This window comes from Haliotis cracherodii, unplaced genomic scaffold (genome assembly GCF_022045235.1).
Source record: "Haliotis cracherodii isolate W230 unplaced genomic scaffold, xgHalCrac1.p SCAF_12, whole genome shotgun sequence".
NCBI lineage: Eukaryota > Metazoa > Mollusca > Gastropoda > Lepetellida > Haliotidae > Haliotis > Haliotis cracherodii.
Window position 1 is genome coordinate 17,555,908 of NW_027266267.1, and position 20,155 is coordinate 17,576,062.

A 20,155-nucleotide genomic window follows, 5' to 3' on the forward strand; every position below is an offset into this window, starting at 1 on the left:
GTTGTCAGACACAAATCGTTGCTACAGTCGTCGTGTGTGGCCGGCCAGCTCAACACGGAAGTAATATACAAGGTCGTGTTTACATGTATACTAGTCGCTTTAAACTAGTTCAGTAGTGGCTAAATATAGCCGATCAATCTACGTCACATGGGTTTCAGATTTAGTGTTTCATACATATACAGCGGCTTTGTTAAAAGCTGAACTGGTGATAGCAAATTAGATCCGTCAAAATGTACTCTTCCAAAAGGAGGGGAACGGGGTATTCGAAAATAATAGATTATTGCAGAAATACAAATATGTATCGCGTGATGGTAATGAATGGATAATACACATAAAGGAATAAGGACGCTGGAGTTTGCGCTGATTTGATCAATAATGGGTCATGGGTCACGCTCCTCCCATTATCTGAGCCAGTTCGGCAAATGTAAAGGTTTTCCTCTGACGTCGGCGGACACCTGATATGTCCCAGACGTGCTCTATGGATGAAAGGTCTCATGGCTGATCGTTGCATTCTAGTGAAAATGAGCTGTTAGAGGTGTTCAGGAAGTCAAAACGTTGATCATCAAGGCGCGCAAGTGACACAACTATTGACGCCAGTATGTTGCCTCAGTAGTACTGCCAAGTGACCCTTTCATGGACAATACGCAGTCAAAGTCTGTGTGAAATGGCTTCTGAACTTGCAATATGATGCTCGGTAATTCACCATGACCATCACCATATTGTGCATTCTGTGGATCGCACATGTAACTACTGTTGTTGACGGGTGACAAGGGAACTGTCAAGGCTCTCCTTGTCATGCGTAAACTCTAATATAGAAGGGTTTGTAGTAAAGAAGACTTAGTTCCCTCTGCCCAACAGCTGAACCGACCCTGGTTGTTAGATATAAATTGTAAAACAAACATATTAACAGATTCCGCCGACACACTCCTAATATTCTCATATTCTCCTCCTCCTTTCTAAAACACCTCTTCTTGACAACCGAAACTGATCTTGTTTAGTAGCATAAAACTGTACCATTGCGTCCCAAGTAAGTCAGACATTAAAAGGAGACATTTATAAGTCGGTTGCACTGACAAACACGCCAGGATAAATAGGGGTTATCACGCATGTTTGTTTGGGGATGTAAATATCCTGCAATAGGACACAAACATTGTGACAACTGATCCTGTTTAGGTGATTCGCATCCTCGTCTCTTCCATGGGCAGGAGATGTCAAGCTGCTTTTGAAACCAACGGGGTACATAAGCGTTATTGATGCGAGCTGACCTTCACTTTGGACTTTTTCCTAATACCGATAACTGAGTTGACTACAATAACCATGTGTTCTCTCCACAACATTTTGGCTCAACACGTTGTACGGCTCCTCGTATAAATCTATTTTCCTACCTCACAAATCTGGCTTTGCGTTTCTTTTGTTCTTCTTTTGAAGAGTATATTACGTTGCTCTTTAATTTCAATTGAAACAAATTACAAGGAGAAAAAAATGTTATTCACAATGTTATATCAACACATCCGGACATGCGGATCGGTTGGTGTAAAACGGGCCATTCTACATCAGAACAAAATAACATTAACAAGCCACCATCTGGTCACCTTGTTGGTTGATGACATTTCATGCTGTGGATCAGTCGCGTTGTGGCGTCTTCCGAGGGATTGTGGTACCATCCCAAAATGTTATCCTCTCCAAAGGTGTATATAGATCTCTCTCTATATATATTTGTAATCTCATAGGAAAAGGCATTTGGAAACATGGTGTCTTTATGATGTCCAGAGCGACTAATCAGTCCCCACAGTTCTGTCTTAGAGATGGCAATAATCAGCCACCATACTTTACACCTGAGTAGGAAGCCCATCGAATGCCATGGCAACTCTCACCATTCACATCCCTGTGTGTTATCAGATCGTCCCTTTGCTGAAATGAATGCTCTACACATTGACATGTCTGTATGTGCATATGGCAATGTTAATATAGAACGCGAATAATCCGGGTTCCATGTCACCGACCTTTGCTTACAATATACACATACAGCGGAAGCTCTCTTGTTCAGACCAGCTACATGAGCAACAAAGGTTCACTATCACGGTCGATATGATGTTAAATTGTAAATGATTGAATAGATAAGGGGCCCAATATTAGTTACAATATTCTGTCTCCTCTGATCGCCACCCGTTCACACTATGTATACATTAACCGATGGTTTGAAACTATTTAGAACTTTTACTACATGAACTTAGCAGATCAATGACGAACATAATGTAAGCGATAAAACATGACATCACTAAAGGTTGTTGGTGCTTTGATGCGTTCTCTCGAAAAACACCTTTTCTTATAAGGGTCGGGGTTATATATAATGTATGGAAACCCTAATACCCACAGGAATGGGATGATCAAACTGGCATTTTCAGACCTATTGTCTTTGTTCGGCAATTTACAGTTTTATTTGGGGTTGTTAAAGAATATTTAGCATGATGTTTCTAAATTAATTCATATATTAATAGATGTCCGCTGGAGTGGGATTTGTGTAACTGCGCTACAGCCATGCAGACATAAAGATGACATAGGTTAAGTCAATCTATCATCACAATCAAGCTATGGCACAAACATTAATGTACTAAACACCAAAATAACTGTTTTACATGAATCTAAACGTGAATTTATCCCCTCCACGGGTGCTACCGGTGTGGCAGGATACGCTTACATGTACCTGGTACGGACACTTGGTATCATCGCTATTTCAATGTGATTCATATTGTCTTTTATAAGTGTATGAACGACACAATTTGACGTTCATACGTTTTTCGCGTAAACACTGACGGACTACTTCCACATTCTTTGCAAAATCCCTGGGAATACATACAGAATCAGGGTGGTCGGGTAGCCTAGTCGTTAAAGCGTTCGCTCGTCACGCCGAACACCCGGGTTCCATTCCCGACATGGGTACAATGTGTGAAGCCCATTTCTGGTGTCCCCCGCCATGATATTGCTGGAATATTGCTAAAAGCGGCATGAAAGCAAACTCACTAACTCGCCGTACAAGAAGGTAAACACACTGATGACATCCGTCAGTCCGTTGCCTGCTGGCCATAACATTATAATTTTAATTTCTACTCCATTCAAATTTGTAACAATTAAATGTCATGATGTGTGTCACTCACTCACATACAGAAGCCTTCTTTCTGAAGAATTAGACACTTTAATCTTGAACTCAGCGTTCCAGTATACATTGAGAAACGTCAGAGAGTTTGACTGCATGATTGTTCACGAATATCCTCGCTACGACCCATCCGAATGAACCAAACGAAGATTTGCACTTCCAAACTATCAAAGTATCGACTCTAGGCTGACACACACACACGCGCAAGCACACACACAAGCTCAAATGCACGTCGCTAAATAAGGGCAATACTATTGCGACGTTAAACTCCAGTTCCCATCACCTCACCTCCTTCATTCAGGGGAATTATTTATCATAACATTACTGGCATCTGGTTAAGTGATAACAATACCTGACTTTATACGACTGTATGGCAGAAACTAGAAACTAAAACTGGCTGATCAGGTTTCCTCATTTACGTTCAACAACAAATGTTTTTTTGCACCAAATAATAGAAACAGGTTAAAGTCCCAGAAATCTGACACTGATAACAATATTTCAACTGCAATGTTTCCATTAAGTTAATGCGATCGTATTAATTTCCTGTGTGAAATATTCAGTGACAAAGGGGATACATAAATAGACATGAGCATAACCAACATGGTGTGACCAAGCTCCTTTCACCTGTTTGACATGGTCAATGTTTGGATTCTGTAACTGTGCATTTATCAAAGAAACATAAAACAATGTAATGAAAACGTGAAGAAAGTAATAACGATGTTTTGTTGTTGGGTCGTTGTTGAACGCTGCAATCATCAATATTCCAGTTATATGACGACGGCCTGTAAATAATCGAGACTGGGCCAGACAATCCAGTGATGATATCATGAGCACTGATCCAACCAACTCAGAGAGCCTGACCACTCGATCCTGTTATCCGCTTCTTAGGACAAGCATAGTCGCCTTTTACGGCAAGCATGGGTTGCTGAAGACCTATTCTAATACTGTTTTCACGGTTCTAACGATGTTTTAACTCAAAGGAAAGGAATCTTATATGCTGCACGTGTTCCGTGGTCTGCTACTGGATCTGATATCATGAAGGCTACTTTCTTCGTTACTAATTGCCTTGGTTAGGACCTGAAAAGTACAGAGTTATATGTTATTAAACATAGAAAATGACAGATTATATATCTTCCCACAATAGCATGAAATGCTAAACGTTTTACATTGGGTTAGAAAAGAAGGCATATGTTACTGTTTAATGATGTTGGATCGTACATGCCAACAGTTGATCCATGGCAATGGCATAAGAGTTTAATCAGCAAGAGTGTTTCATGTGTTGGTTACCTTGAGAATGTGCCTCAGTGTTCTGGTATGGTGATACTCTGACCGACTCATAGGTACTTGTATCTACTGCAGCATCCGCTGAAGATGTAATTCATTACCTATTTCAATAATAATTCCAAAACATAACTCCCTACTTCTAACTAGCACTTCAACAAATTTGGCAAAACGGAAAAAATCGTCATCTACCTTTTGTATTCTCATAAATCTTCAACTGTGAATACTGTTGTTTTTCTGATTCCTCCAAATTTGAAAACTGGACTGGGCCATTTATCTGATCTGAAACAAAACAATGCGAAAACGTAGTAATGATTTCAGTGTTAAATGGACGCATACAGAATGGTAATTTCAGCAAAAGGGTAACAACCAGTAACCAGTACCTACCTAATGATGAATACCCTCTGTTATCCATTTCTACAGCTTCAGGATTCCTGGTGCTAGGGAGACAACAAGGTACGTTACTGAAAATGCATAATGGAAGGGAGCAATAAACCTCAGTTTTTAGCTAGAATTTATATGTCTCCATATTTTTTGTCCATAATTGCACATGTTTACTCATTGTTATGTTTACCATTTGCATTTATACTACCTTTTTCGTGATGCAGTTTCTGAAAAACAAGAACAACCACATGGAATATAATGTAAAACACACATCACCCATGGCAACATATATTGTAAAACATAAATTAAATCCACATAGAAAATGATAAAGTAAACTTTATATAATAACTGCAACTTTTAACAAGACATTTGCTAGTACATATATATATATATAATGCTATAACGAGGCATTGTTTTATATCTAGGGATTAAGATTACCTGTGTGTATTTACTCGGTATAATAACGGTGAGTTGTGCGATCTTCCGATTGCTTCACACACGATTTCGCCGAAATTAAAAAAAACAATATCATAAATAATTTTGTTATGAGTTGCATAATTGAAGGGAAGTAACTCTTCCAGTAAGAAGCTGGTTTCAGTTATACGGAAATTCGTTTATACGGACGAATTGGGAAATGACGTAAGTGTCCGTATAAACAAGGCATGACTGTATAACTACGTCCTTTTCTGTCAATATTCTACATATACATTCAACAAAAGAAATTCTTACAATCGTTCTTTCAAACATATTCACATATGTCATTGAACATTATATTGACATTCTCCCTATTACCTGCAAATAATATTCAATCATTTTACCACGGGAATTTAACTGTATACCTTCTGGAATATGTCCGAACTTGTATCCCTTTCTGTACAGAACCATATGAACACTTCCCACAATGAGCAAGGTAAGAAGAATGCCCCCTACTGTGGATCCTACTATTACCCCTGTACACGAACAAGGAGTTTCAAGTTTTCGCTGGTCTGGTGGATCTACAATATGAACAAAATATCATAACAGACAATGCCGGTCACTATATTCAGATGAAAATATATTTGTTTTCAATTTCCTACTTTCAAACAAATTATTTGGTCATAGGTTTAAGTGGTAGGTAATCAGACATTAGGTTCGATTCCCAACATGTGTACATCGTGTGACGCTAATTTCTTGTGTTGGTCCTGCTGATATATATATATATATATATATATATATATATATATATATATATATATATATATATATATATATATATATATATATAGATCCATTCGCTCAAACCAAGATACACATGTTTACTTTGAATTCAAGAAATCCCTGTGAACCTAAATAAATATAGAAAATTATCCATTAGAGCATTCATTAATGGTGCATACAGATAAGTACCATTATGCTATTTTGTTACGTCCAGAAAGGAAACGGGACAAAATATATTTTAAATAAACAGAAGTTAAAATGAGACAATAGTATTTAAGAAAGATATGAATGGGCAAAGCCTGTGTAGGTATCTGTAGTGGGCGTAACAACAGAACATTAATCAGACGATTGTAATCATAGTTTTATTTGAGAATGTTGAAAAGTTAAGTTCCTAATTTGTGAAGCTAAATAAACGTAAAATGAGCAAACAACAAGTAGAGATATTTACATAAACTTTTGAATAGATGAATCCTGAAGGCTTGAATGATAATCAGAAATCAGCAAGTCACCTGCAGACACTATTGTGAGTGTGTATGTCACTGAACTGCCGACACCATTGTCCACAGTAGGACTGTAGTCCCCGAAGTCCTGTTGTTGGAGGTCAGTAAGGTGTAGCCTGGCAGTGACTGAGATGTCTGAGACAGGGCTGGAGGAACCAATGAGGTCCTGGCTGGTGCAGTTGGTCCTACTCCAGGTGAATGTAGGAAGGGGGTAGGCAAGGACTGACACAGACACGTTCACGTTACCCCCCAGTGTAGCGGTGTACTTGAGTTGAGTTGGGACTGTCACATCAAGTCGAGGAGAACCTTATGCAAAACATGTCAATGATTCAAAGCACGGTAAACACAGGCTTGATTTGGTGGAGAAAGACACCCCATTGCTATACACATGGTAACTGCCATCTAGTTACGGAAAACATACTCTCAATCAACGAATCAATCGAGTCAATCAATCAGTTAGTAAGGTAGGACTTGTTACTGTTACATCTTAAAAATATATTATTACAACTCCTTCTCCTTCTACTACTATTATTACTACTGCTACTTTACTACTACTACTACAACTACTACTACTACTACTACTACTACTACTACTACTGCTTCTACTACTACTCCTCCTACTGCTACGACTGCTTCTACTACTACTACTACTACTACTACTACTACTACTTCTACTACTACTACTTCTACTAGCGTGTGGAGAGATGCCCAGCCCACATTACCTACATTTGACTCGCAACTCCACCCTCTGGCTGACAGGTGCCCCGATGTTGTTAGTGGCAGTACAGGAGTAGTTCCCTCTTTGTCTACAGTCTGCTGACTCCAGTCTGTATTCTGCTGTCAGTGAGTTATCTGCCCTTGTCAACTCCTCAGTTCCATTCAATAACCTGATGACTGACCTTGGTTTACCAGCATTATCCAACTGACATCTCAAGATCACCACATCAGACTCATTAACTGTTACTGAACCATTACGACTGTTGGCGGTCAACATACTTATACTCGCCTGATCTGAAAAAAATAACCCCAAATGTTGCATTGCTAGTTGTGTGTACATAAGATTAAAAACAAATTAGGCGAATATAATAAGGAACAAAGATTGCTGTAAGTATGCATTTCTATTATTTGTATTATATTTCATCATTCAGTTCTGTTCCAAAGTTTTCCCTATATGCGTATATGACACCTATATCACTGAATAGAACTGAAACGATACATCAAAGTCAACACAAATGATACAACAACGGGACTTTTTCCATCAGGGTTCCTCCTTTCAGTGTAAATGGGATATGGTAGTTGTAATGGACAATGCATGGCTCATCTCAATCGACGTGTGACATCGTTATTGTACGTCACCCCACACCATTGTCTGAAGATCACATACAATAACTGGATGCAGAGCATTCGCCAATTTAACTCAGGCAAATTAAAAACATATTTCTCAATGTAATTTCTCTTCATGATATATGACAGTCCTCATAAGGCACTTTCTGAAAACGTTCATATGAACATATGCCTAATGATGTGCGGCCATCCAGCTTTAACCAATAAGGTAAAGAAACGTATCAGAGAAGGTGTCGGTTTCTGCTTGACAAAACTCACGTGTAACATCCACTGAGACACTTGAGCTGTTACCAGTCCCGTGTGTATTGGAAGCCTGGCAATTGTAGGATCCTGTCTGTGACCTGTCAGCCACCGGGAAAGTCAGTGTAGCTCCATCACTGTGGACTGTCGCACCCTTGAACCACTTGTATGATGTACACGCAGGTCTGCAGGTGGCTGAACACAGGATAATTGGTACACGCTCTTGACCTTCCCTCCTGGTGTAGGACAGAGTGGAGGGTTGTAGGTTCACGGCATAGGGGCCATCTGTCAGAACAGTGAAACAGATTAAACTAATGTATGTACACACAGGTGGCTGAACAAAGGTAACTCTCCAGATCTTTCCACCTGGAGTGGGGGTTTGTAGGGTCATGAGGCCATCTTTCAAGTTATAATATACATATTGACCTGAACTAAATACACAGAGAGTTTTATAATCAACAGCGGTATAAACTGCTACGACGGCAGTCTGAGTAGTTTAGAAGACGTCGGAACTAGTTTTCGTGAAGTTTTCGTTGGAGCACCGACGCTGCCGTACGAGCTGACACAGTTCGGAGATATCTTCCAAAGAGAATGTAGCATTCCACTTACATACCAAAGAGGCGACAACTGAACAGGAAACTCCTGCTCGTGTCGTCTCACAGCGACCGAGTGTGTTCTCGATTCAAGCAAAATTTACTGACATTACAGATTAGAATATTAATAAACATAAGTAATATGACTTTTATGATAATATGCAACGTTTGTTCTTTGTAAGAAAAATGCCAACATTACTCGTTTCGTCTCTTATCTCTACTAACTATCATGTTTATCACTATTCAGTGTTGCTTTGAAAGGAAGTGATGGCAGCAATATATTTAGAATATCACTGTGTCACGTTTTCGTGTAGTCCCACGCTATGGGTGAATATAACTAACTGCCCACTGACCATGATCAACTAGTTGGCAACACTCATGGGCGTATTTCTATACTGAGGTTCGGACATATATGACCAATTGCAAGGTTGGCCAGGGTATAACTCGCGACGTACAAGGAAGTGTGCAGGACTAGATAGGCCGGGCAGATACCGGCGGAGGTGTGAGTAGAATTTGATTTGACCCCTGTTCTAGAGATTTCACTTGCTAACAAATACAACAATAAAAGTCGCCGTCGCCAAATGTGAAATCATTCTCTGCAATATTTTGTTCCACATAGCGCATGTGCGTAGGGTCACACATGGAATCCAGTTCAATGAAACATGGAAGATATTGTATGGAACCAAATGTCATTGATTGGTCACATCGCTGGTACAAGTAGCTACAACTATATCAGGTACAATCTGAGTAGTAGCATTGTGACTGTCACTACATGCACAGGATCGTGCTTTGCATGGGATTGTTTTACAATTTGTGAGTGCTACTTAGGAAGGGGTGTCTACCTTACGAAATATATTTGGCAACAACATAAATGGATATTGGAATATTGAATGACATTGTATCCATACACTGTGGCTCCATGTTGTACAACTGGCTCCACTCTGACTCCAGACCCTGGCCTTCTGTTGCCTTACATCTGTAGTTGTGACTGTCCCGGTAACTCACTGTGAAGGTGTAGTGGGAACCAGGGGAGGTAACTGGGATGTCAGTGTTGTCACGCTGCCAGGTGTAGGTCAAGGTCAGTCCATGGTCAGCTGGGACAGTGGTAGAGGTGGAACTGCAGGTCAAGGTGAACTGTCTTCCAAACACAGGGGCTGATTGTCCATTGAGTGTTGGTTTGGTGGGTTGACCTGTATAAAACAAATCCATCAATTTACCTGTACGTTCATAAAAATAAAACTGTCTTTTTTTGTTTGTGCATTGGGATATAACCTTATTTATATCACGATTCATTTATTAATGCGGAAACTTATTGAGGAAAATGTATGACCAATATATTTGCTTATTGTGGTCCATAGAGACCATGTGTCAAGATTTGATGTCCAAATTAAACGTCACTCTCATGTTAGCTGATATATACAGTGTACATATGTGTGTATAGGCAGCAGTATCAATAGCAGTTAAAAATACGAGAAGGTGAATGAAGAAGTTACAGTCAACTGATAACCCTATCACAGAACAACCCACCCTGCACATGTCACGACTGCCGGAAAAAGAAAAGACATACACACTGTGGCAGATTGTTTAATAGTTGCTGTAACTGATGCAAACTCAATGTCAATGCTCATGAATCCAAAGTGTTCGTTCTTGAGGGCAACAAAATGGTCTGTTCTCACTGTCTCAAATATATCTATAGCTATAATTATCTTGTCGTCGCAATCAAAATCATTACTATAGGTTCGTTACTAATATGCATTGCTTGTGTGATTCGTTCTGGAGGGCAACAAAATGGTCTGTTCTCACTGTCTCAAATATGTCTGTAGCTATAACGATCTTGTCGTAGCAATCAAAATGATTACTATTGGTTCGTTACTAATATGCATTGCTTATTTTAAGTCAAGTTAGTCGCCATAACCTGTCACTTGAACGTGTTTGTTACATTTTATGCCACTTGTAATTAATGGTTAACTATATACAGTGTCTAGGGAGAACACATTAAATATTTCTCAAATATTTAGTTACGTTTGATAAAAATAATATATGTCAAATTATGCGAATCCAATATTATATCCCTAATAGAAGAGAGAAACATGAAGGGGAAGTGTTCAAATATATTTGACTGCATACAAACTTTCTACATTAATGACAACCTTAGAACTTATCAAAATATAACAAAAAAGAAGTTTGAAGTGATTCCGTCTTGTGTTTATGTTTCCATAAACTGAGAAAACATTAGGCAAATTCTGCTGACGATTAACTGTTTCCTGATGGTTTGATAGTAGAATGGGCGTAGCTTGTGTTGCACTTTTGACTAAACGATGTGGCTGATGTTGTATTGGTGTCTACAGTTGTTTGTGTGAAGGATTAAATACGCAGTCCGTGTAATTAGTATTGTTAATTTTCTATAACAATTGACTTAAATATGTTTTAGTAAAACTATTTCAGTCAGTTCAAAAGTAACATTATTTCTAAAGGCTCTCAGTAAGTCACATCTGACAACCAGTAATTGGTGATGTGATGAAGGAAATCACACAGCATAGTCATTTGTGAATGTATCAGCAACAAATATCTGGCCAGAACATTATGTTTCTCTGAGAACATATAAACGACGTGCATTATTGTTGACATTTAGAAACATATCACACTCGCTCTCTTGCTTGTTTTGTAAATATGTTCATTAATAGTGAGATTTGGTCCTGCGTTGTCTGAAAATGGATTTGACTTGGGTTTTTTTAGCCAACGACTCCGATGTCAAGTTGACACTTTGAACACAGCCACAGATATCAAAACACAATAATCAGTGGTATGGGCACTGAATTTAAAACTTAATTTGTATACTAAGTAAGTATCAGCAAATCAAAATCCAACTTCGGGAAACAACGCGACACCAGTAACTTTGTAAAGTGGACTTACCAGGAACAACCAGCTTCTGTCCACACTGTGGTATGATGACAGATACTCCATTCTTCCCACAGACGTAGTCCCCAGCATCAGATCTGACAACACTGCGAAGGTCAAAGGTCATGATCCTGGTGTTAGCAGCTAGATTCCCGGTGTAGGTCACACGAGCTGTGTAGTCAGGTGCTGTCAGGTGGTTATTGTTAACTGTGTTGACCAGTAGTACCTGAGTTCCAGATGGACTGATGACATATAGGGTATTGACAGTGGAACCGTCTGATACAGCTGGCACCTGCCACCTAAAGCTGGCAGTCTGAGACTCCCTCACTACCACAGGGCTGGAGGACAGCTGGGAGGCTACATCTGTCGGGAACATGAACACATGGAAGATGAGGATGCCTTAAAGTACCTACGTCCCTTTGATTTCTCCTAGTTAACACGCACTGATAACAGTGTTTAAACCAATGCACGCATGTATTCATTATCCCTGGTGACTTAAGTATGGCTGTGTTAGTTGTGTGTGGATTAATAAGAAATTAACTCACCATTGAAGGCTATTCCCAAAACGTAAATTGTCCTGACTGCCTTGTACAATTCAGTGATTTTACCAGTCGTTGTCGACATATTTCTGAAATAGTAGGAGTTACCTATATCAATAACTGATAAGGAGGATTAATGTATTTGTATATCATTGTGATCGAACTGTTGCTGTGATACAACACTGTAATTCCTTGTCTTTAAAATGTCCATACCCCTCTGACTGAATATAGCTCACAAATACGTCCTGCAATGCTAAAAGGATTGACCTATTGAATTGCATAGATATAAAGCATAGAATAAGTCCAAAAACATTATTTTATTTCACTTTTGAACCCTGAATTTAAGCAGCGATTTATTGTCTTTAAGGTCTTCTACGTAATCCTCAAACTGTAATCTCAAACATATAAACAATTCTTCTGTTGGTCACCAGGTTACTATTTTCTCTCACCTAAGCAAACAACACCCTAATAAAAGTGTTCACAGAGCATATATATTCATAGTTGATTTTTTACTAATATGAGCACGTACAAAGGCGAATCAGTATGAACAGTACTGGATAAATGTAAAGCTTGTTTAAACTTTGGATAATGAATTCAGATCTCCCCAAGCGTATTCTTCAATAACATATCTATTGCTAAAAGACATTAGTTTAGTTGTTGTGGTGAGACATACCGAGACATCAACATGTATGAATATGTCTTCCAATCTTACTAACAAAACGCAAAGTTATGTCGTCACATATTTTTCAAAAGAATTGTGAAACCGTATTACTAGATCGGAGTGAGTGAATGAGTATTGTTTTACGCCGCTTATAGCAATATTTCAGCAATATCACGGCGAGGGACATCAGAAATGGGCTTCGCACATTGTACCCATGTCAGGAATCGAACCCGGACGAGACGAGAGAACGCTTTTACCACTAGGCTACCTGATCGTCGTAATAGATCGGAAAGAACAAATACCATAGGGGTGTATTTATTACGCTTACAGGGCGGTCGGGTAACCTAGTGGTTAAAGTGTTCGCTATTCACGCCGAAGACCCGGGTTCGATTCCCGACATGGGTACAATGTGTGAAGCCCATTTCTGGTGTCCCCCGCCTTGATATTGCTGGAATATTGCTAAAAGCGGCGTTAAACCATACTCACTCACTATTACGCTTACACTGCTGCGGTCTTTGTTCTTGCCGCCAAACTCATATGATATATTAAATCGCATACCACATGTTCTGTGGTAGAATAGGTCTTCAGCAACCAATGCTTGCCGTAAAAGACGACTATGCCTGTCGTAAAGGCGACGGACGGGATCGGGTGGTCAGGCTCGCTGATTTGGTTGATGCATGTAATCGATCCCAGTTGCGTGGATCGATGCTCACAATGTCAATCACTGGATTGTCTTGTCCAGACTCGAGTATTTACAGACCGCCGTCGTATAGATAGAATGTTGCTGAGTGTGGCTTTAAACAACAAACAAACAAAACAAACAAGTGTACCACATGCAGACATTGACGAGGTATGCGCAATACATACACCACAGCTGGGCTTTGTTTTTGAAACGTATGAAATGTTTCCAACGGACGGACAATCTGACACTCATAAAATTCACTTGGACAAAAAGATCCATTGAGCTCATTGAATGAGTCCAACGTGAGCTTCCATCGTCATCAACATTCAACGCGTTTCAATTCATTCAGTACGTTCACAGTTCATGTAGCTACATTAGCCCTAAGGCTTTATAAATATATCCTTAAATCACAGTTGTAACAATTTTAGAATTTCTATTGATGACTGTCACGCAGTGTAAGTGATCTTACCAATGTTGACCCTAATCTTACTGTCCCCCAACACGACTAGCAACACCAAACTGGGTCGTGGCATTATTCGGAACTTCGAAACTATACCTATGTGTTTTAATTTAAGCCAAGGACGGCGTATTTAATGCAGTCCCGTCATGCTCACTGGGACTTAGACATAAGCTAGCACTCAGGCTTCACATGCCATTGCAGAGTAACACCTACAAACTAATTTTAAATTTAAGGTGGGTTAGTTAACGCTCATGGTTTCAAATGCCTACCTTGTGCGGGTTTCCGGTTGTGAGTTCCAATATATGCACGACAGACTTACAAGCCCAGCACGCACACAGAGTGACAGGTAGAAGTTATCCCGTCTAGATAACCTCCTGATGAGGGGTACTCTGTGGTTACCGTGACACCGGACGTTGTATTCGCAAGAGATCTACGAAACCTCAGCACACACTTACACACAGATATTGATCGACTGCAATAAAGTTGTTCACGTCCTGGCGAGTAGTGCACTCCTTGTAACATGTACATACCCGATGTGCTTCCGGGTAGCAAGCTCCAGTGTATGCTGTGTACACGACATACGTACAAGCCTATTGAGTACAAACTGACACACAGGGACAGCTGGAGCCTCCTCAAATTGCCACCATATATTATTTTTTCAGTTGACTGAATACGTCTCTGGTGCGTAGTAATGTGTCACTTTGCCAAAGTGATATCTGTCTGATAAAGATAACCCTGTTAACAGTGAGCTACCTAGCCTTATCCCCCTTTTTCTCAGCACAATTTTATGTATGGAGCCCTATTAGAGACACAAGCAGAGATAGGTATAGTTAAATCTGGTGGGCACAAATTTATACCACGTGAATACGAGATGCTATGTTGTGTGAGTATAATACGGACGTGTTACTTCTGTCGCGCTCGAGCTACTTCGGCTTTGGGCAAGAAACCAGTGCTTACTCTGTTATGCAAATTCTGTGAGTGACCCTTTCCGCGAATATATTGGTATCATGACTGTTGTAATCCATTAACATACTTGGATATACAATGGATCTATCTATACTGTTATGTTGATGTGTTTGTACGGAAATAACATCTTTTACATATATCTACATGTCAGTCCCTGGTTCTAGTACTGGAGAAATGCAACTAAAGTAGTGTAGATAATACGTCTTTTGATAAATCATGTCAGAATTACGTTTTTGAAGGAAAGCACACAAGGATAATTAAAATAACACGTGTGAACGTCTCACACGCCCGTCCTCAAAAGGAATAACATAATATATGCCTTTTGTTACATTTCTGAACGAAAGGACACATTCAAGGGTAATTACACGCCCGTCCTCAAAAAGAACGCCTGAACGTTTCTAATGCATACATTCAGCAATGACCTGTTTTATGTTACTGCCTGTGCATTGCGACCCGGTGGCCCATTTACCCCTAAATCTTATCTGTCTGTGTCTGGTGGAGGGTGGCAACTTCACCCGTCGCTCTCAAGTCTCAGGTGTCTCGTTTAACATTGAATAAAACGACATTCACATGCCTTTAGTTCATTCATGAAATCCGACTATTGACGTCTGACTTAATGCAGGCCACTTGAAGCGTACAGTAATGCTGTGTGTAAATGTATATGACAGAGATTCATAAATATTTTTCCAAAAGACTCGAGGGGTACATGCCACAATAAACCAGCTGACAGTGAATGTACCTTACCGGCATAATGTTAAATATCTTAATCCGTTTGGCTTGGAAACCGTTTCACAGACGTTTTCGTAGCGACGAAAGGAGGTACCGGTTGACCACAAATTTACACCACTGGCAAATTTCGTCAATTTATCTTAAATGTCTTAAACAGCATAGCTAGTGTCCCATTTCATTGACATCTTGAGTGTTACCACACGACACAAGAGCTGTGCATTACACTCGGCGTTCAGTTTCGAGTTTATATCATTCTATTTACATACATTGGTAAGAGGTTTGGCATTCCCCAGTGGGGTGTACGAAATATGTACCTCATCTGCACGTGCACATTCAGTAACCAAGTAGAAACGAAAATTTTACAGAAATGTAAAATAACTGTGAATGTTCATATCACGTTGACCGCAACTGTGCAAGGATATGATCTATGTTATTTATAGCGTTGACAGCAACTGTGCAAGGATAAGATCTATGTTACATATAGCATTGACTGCAACTTTGCAAGGATATAATGTATGTTATTTATAGCATTGACCGCAACTTTGCAAGGATATGATCTATGTTACATATAGCGTTGACCGCAACTTTGCAAGGATATGATCTATGTTACATATAACGTTGGCCGCAACTTTGCAAGGATAGGATCTATGTTACATATAGCATTGACCACAAATTTGCAAGGATAGGATCTATGTTACATATTGCGTTGACCGCAACTTTGCAATCATATGATCTATGTTACATATAACGTTGACCGCAACTTTGCAAGGATATGGTCTATGTTACATATAGCGTTGACCGCAACATTGTAAGGATATGATCTATGTTATATATAGCGTTGACCGCAACTGTGCAAGGATATGATATATGTTACATATAGCATTGACCGCAACTTCGCAAAGATGTGATCTATGTTACATATAAAAGTGACCGCAACATTGCAAGGATAAGATCTATGTTACATATAGCGTTGACCGCAACTTTGCAAGGATATTATCTATGTTACATATAAAAGTGACCGCAACATTGCAAGGATAAGATCTATGTTACATATAGCGTTCATTGCAACTGGTCAAGGATTATATTTTTTGTACACATAGTGTTTAACATCAGCATGACATATCAAATGGAGTGTATAACTGTAAACCTGACTGACCGGAAAGGTGTTGAGGGATCTGTATCCAATCATATCGCAGCTCAACGAGGAAATACACATTGTCTTCAAGTGTATGTGTGTAGTGTTTGGAAAGAGAACAATACACACGTCATAGAGTGAGTGAATCATAATAGCCATAGAGACACGCATACAGTTTCATCACTTGAGGAGGATAAACATGTCTATGTATACAAAGTAAAAAATATATCATCAGAAACTGAAACACACATGTATATTTTGCAAATAAATTTATACCAAGCAGGTAAGCAGGTAAGATGTTGAATCTAAAATCTTGTTCATAATAGGATTCAAATACATACATACACATCATCAAGTTAGAAACATACTCTTAAACAAAGTAGTGGATACTCGGAAATAACTAAAACTTTCAAAAATTGTAAGATATATTAGCTTCTAGTAATAGTTGTGTGATCAGAATGAATGATTTGGGAAGACATGAAGAGAGTTATTTTTAATTTGTTGGTCCCTGTTCAATTGTCTGCCAATCGCAGTTGAACTATCGGCCCCGACAGTGTACAAGTTGTCGAGAGAACACACAAGACGCTCGAATCATCGAGTCATGTGTCATGTTTGCTGCGTGATTTTATACGATTGGAGACTGTCTGTGTGCCTTTCTTCCAGGTATAGCTGCAGGGTTTACATGTGGTGGAGCAGTCAACTGTGAGGGAAGGGGTGACAGCTTCTGTCACATTGTTGAATGGCCCATCTGTAATATCAAAGGTTCGGGAAATTGATAACTGCTTAACAACAAATCATTAATCTCTGATTACAGAATTAGGGATTCCCCCTCAATCATATTTCTTGTTTGTCTGTTACGAGGTCTCGTCCTTATGTAGTTGGTATAAGGATCAGATATCATGCATTGATTATTTACCTATCTCAGTAACTGATAATTGATTTGAGATCGTTAAGTGATTGGTTGCTAAGTGCATGCGAGCGAGCATTGACTATGTTAGTAACTGTTTGCTGTGTAAACAAGAGATTGTACTAAATAGTCATTATTACAATGAAATATAGTTCAGGGCGCCTCTACCTGACATTGAAGGTCATGTGAAATGATACATTTTAGGCACGATGACATGACCTGCCAGATTGCACAAACCAACGTCCCTTTGACCTGATGAACACATGAAAGAGCATCACATGCTACTTGAATCTCTGACTAATTTAAAGACATGTGTCGTGGAATCAGTTTCTACATCTAAGAACGGCTATGACATTAACTGCCCATAGAGGTGTATAGTATACGATAGTTGTAGTGTTAGTGGACAAAGTAGGTATCCAACACCTGTTTAACACTCGTTGCATATATGTTAAATATATACAGTGCTATTGAATCACACTTTATATTATACTAGCCACATAAAGAAACTGTGCACGGAGAAAATATATTATGGATTGAAATACAACACAGCAAGAACAAAATGATGCAGACGCTGTAGCAGCTGAATGATCGGACCAAAAGCCAATGTCAATGGGACCTGAACAACATCTGTTATGATGACGTGAGAAGATCAAAATGGAGTAGGGGGTCAAACGACAAAGTCACAAAGTCAATAACGGGTATGACCACCCTGTGTGTGAATCACAGCAGTGCATCGGCGACGCATGGAGTCCACCAAATGGGCATGGAAGGCTTGAGGAATGGCCTGCCATATCCTCCTCAAATCCTGTGCCAAGTCACGGACGTTATCTGGAGGATGTGGAAGACGACGCAGACGGCGCTCCATTTCATCCCACACATGCTCTATTGGGGAGAGATCTGGAGAATTTGCAGGCCATGGGAGTAACATGACATTGTTATGGTGAAGGAAATCCATTGCGACACTAGCCGTGTGAGGACGAGCGTTATCCTGTTGAAATGTCAATCCCGGGCCATGACGTTGCAGGAAAGGAATGACCACAGGCCTCAGAATCTGATCTCTGTAGCCAACACCGGTGAGATTGCCCTGAACAACCACCAAAGGGGTTCGGTGCCGTGCTGTTATCCCACCCCAAATCATCACAGAGCCATCTCCAAACCGATTCCTCTCCACAATACAGTTGCGTGCATAAGGTTCTCCCAAACGCCGGTAGACACGTTGGCGCCCGTCACTGTGGGAAATGTTTAACCTCGATTCATCTGTAAAGACAACATTTCTCCACCATATTCGAGGTTGGCGAACATGATTTCGACACCATCTTAGACGGTTGACTCGATGACGGTGTGTCAGGATGGGACGTATGGCAGGGCGTCGTGGTCGAATCCCGTACTGACGTAAACGATTCCTGACAGTGTTGGGATGGATACGGCGCAGTCCAGGAATTGTCTGGGACGTCGTTACTGCCGTTTGGAACCTGTGTCGGAGATGTGTAACTCGAATCCATCTGTCCTGTCTTGGCGTCGTTACTGGGGGACGTCCTGAACGTGGGTGGTCAGCAACGTCATGCCGATATCGTGTTACGATGGCATTGGAAATGTGTTGCCACCTGTTGTTGCCTCATTCCCGCTTGGATCATTCCAATGGCTTCATGTCGCTGTGCAGCTCTCAATCTTTGCATGATTTCCTTGTGATATGCTTGTGTCTGCGCCTGAGAAGTTTTGAATTTTTGAATGACCACAGATCATGCTTTCCAAAGTGACAGCGAATTTTTAGTTGCATATGCTATGTATAGCTGCACAGGATGCACGTGCCCTAACACATTGCACGTCCACAGGCCCCCATCAATGCCATCATATCGCATGGCACGTGCATGAGCTTTTGAATGTCTCCAATAATTGCTGGTTTAAAACCTATATTTCATATATGGACGGTGTGCCCTTATATCTATATTTTCTCCGTGCACAGTTTCTTTATGTGGCTCGTATACTTAAAATAGTTGCAATATAAGACTGCATCTGTGGTCTAGATCAGGTCTAAGGGCTGTGGTTCGATCCCCTGGCTGCGTCTGACCAAAAGATGTCACTTGTTACCATGCCTAGCGTTCAGTAATACGGGTTTTAAAAACAAAGGACTGGTCGGATCAGTATTATGAGTCTGAGTGGAGTATCCATCGTAAACTGTGGTGGGATAACGCTATAAAACAAGCATTAGTCCGGACTAGTACAAACAGACACACACAGATCCAATTATATTGTTTGTCAGCACCATATCGGTGCACGTGGGTTCAGCCAAAACAGTAAAATGGCTTGCATCACTTCTGGGGTTGACCCCGTGATATAACTGACATACTGTTCAAAGCGACATAAAACTAATCTCCCTCACTCATTCATCAGATGAAAATAGCCAATGTTCATGTAGAACACGAAGAAGATATACTATTGAAACAACATTAATGCTTACTACTGTGACGAGGTAGGTCTGAGGCTG

The 20,155-nt window shown here is 40.1% G+C and overlaps 1 protein-coding gene across 1 annotated transcript; it reads right to left on the reverse strand.

Moving 5' to 3' along the window:
- Positions 1-4,211: 4,211 nt before the first annotated feature.
- Positions 4,212-15,649, reverse strand: LOC139457121 (cell adhesion molecule CEACAM5-like). The gene is made up of 14 exons (XM_071238552.1): positions 15,644-15,649; positions 14,464-14,537; positions 12,137-12,219; positions 11,607-11,954; positions 9,602-9,883; positions 8,119-8,385; positions 7,243-7,527; positions 6,526-6,822; positions 5,659-5,814; positions 5,028-5,046; positions 4,823-4,875; positions 4,628-4,717; positions 4,442-4,519; positions 4,212-4,231 (listed from the first exon to the last, which is right to left on the reverse strand). Exons 1-14 carry the CDS (start codon positions 15,647-15,649, stop codon positions 4,212-4,214), a joined length of 2,058 nt encoding a protein of 685 aa, XP_071094653.1.
- Positions 15,650-20,155: the final 4,506 nt, after the last annotated feature.

What these genes read in the sequence shown, in the direction of transcription:
- LOC139457121 (XM_071238552.1), bottom strand. An exon ending in GCTACCCGGAAGCACATCGG is followed by an intron (nt 12,220 to 14,463) that starts GTATGTACATGT and finishes CTACTATTTCAG; the next exon opens with AAATATGTCGACAACGACTG. An exon ending in TTTGGGAATAGCCTTCAATG is followed by an intron (nt 11,955 to 12,136) that starts GTGAGTTAATTT and finishes TGTTCCCGACAG; the next exon opens with ATGTAGCCTCCCAGCTGTCC.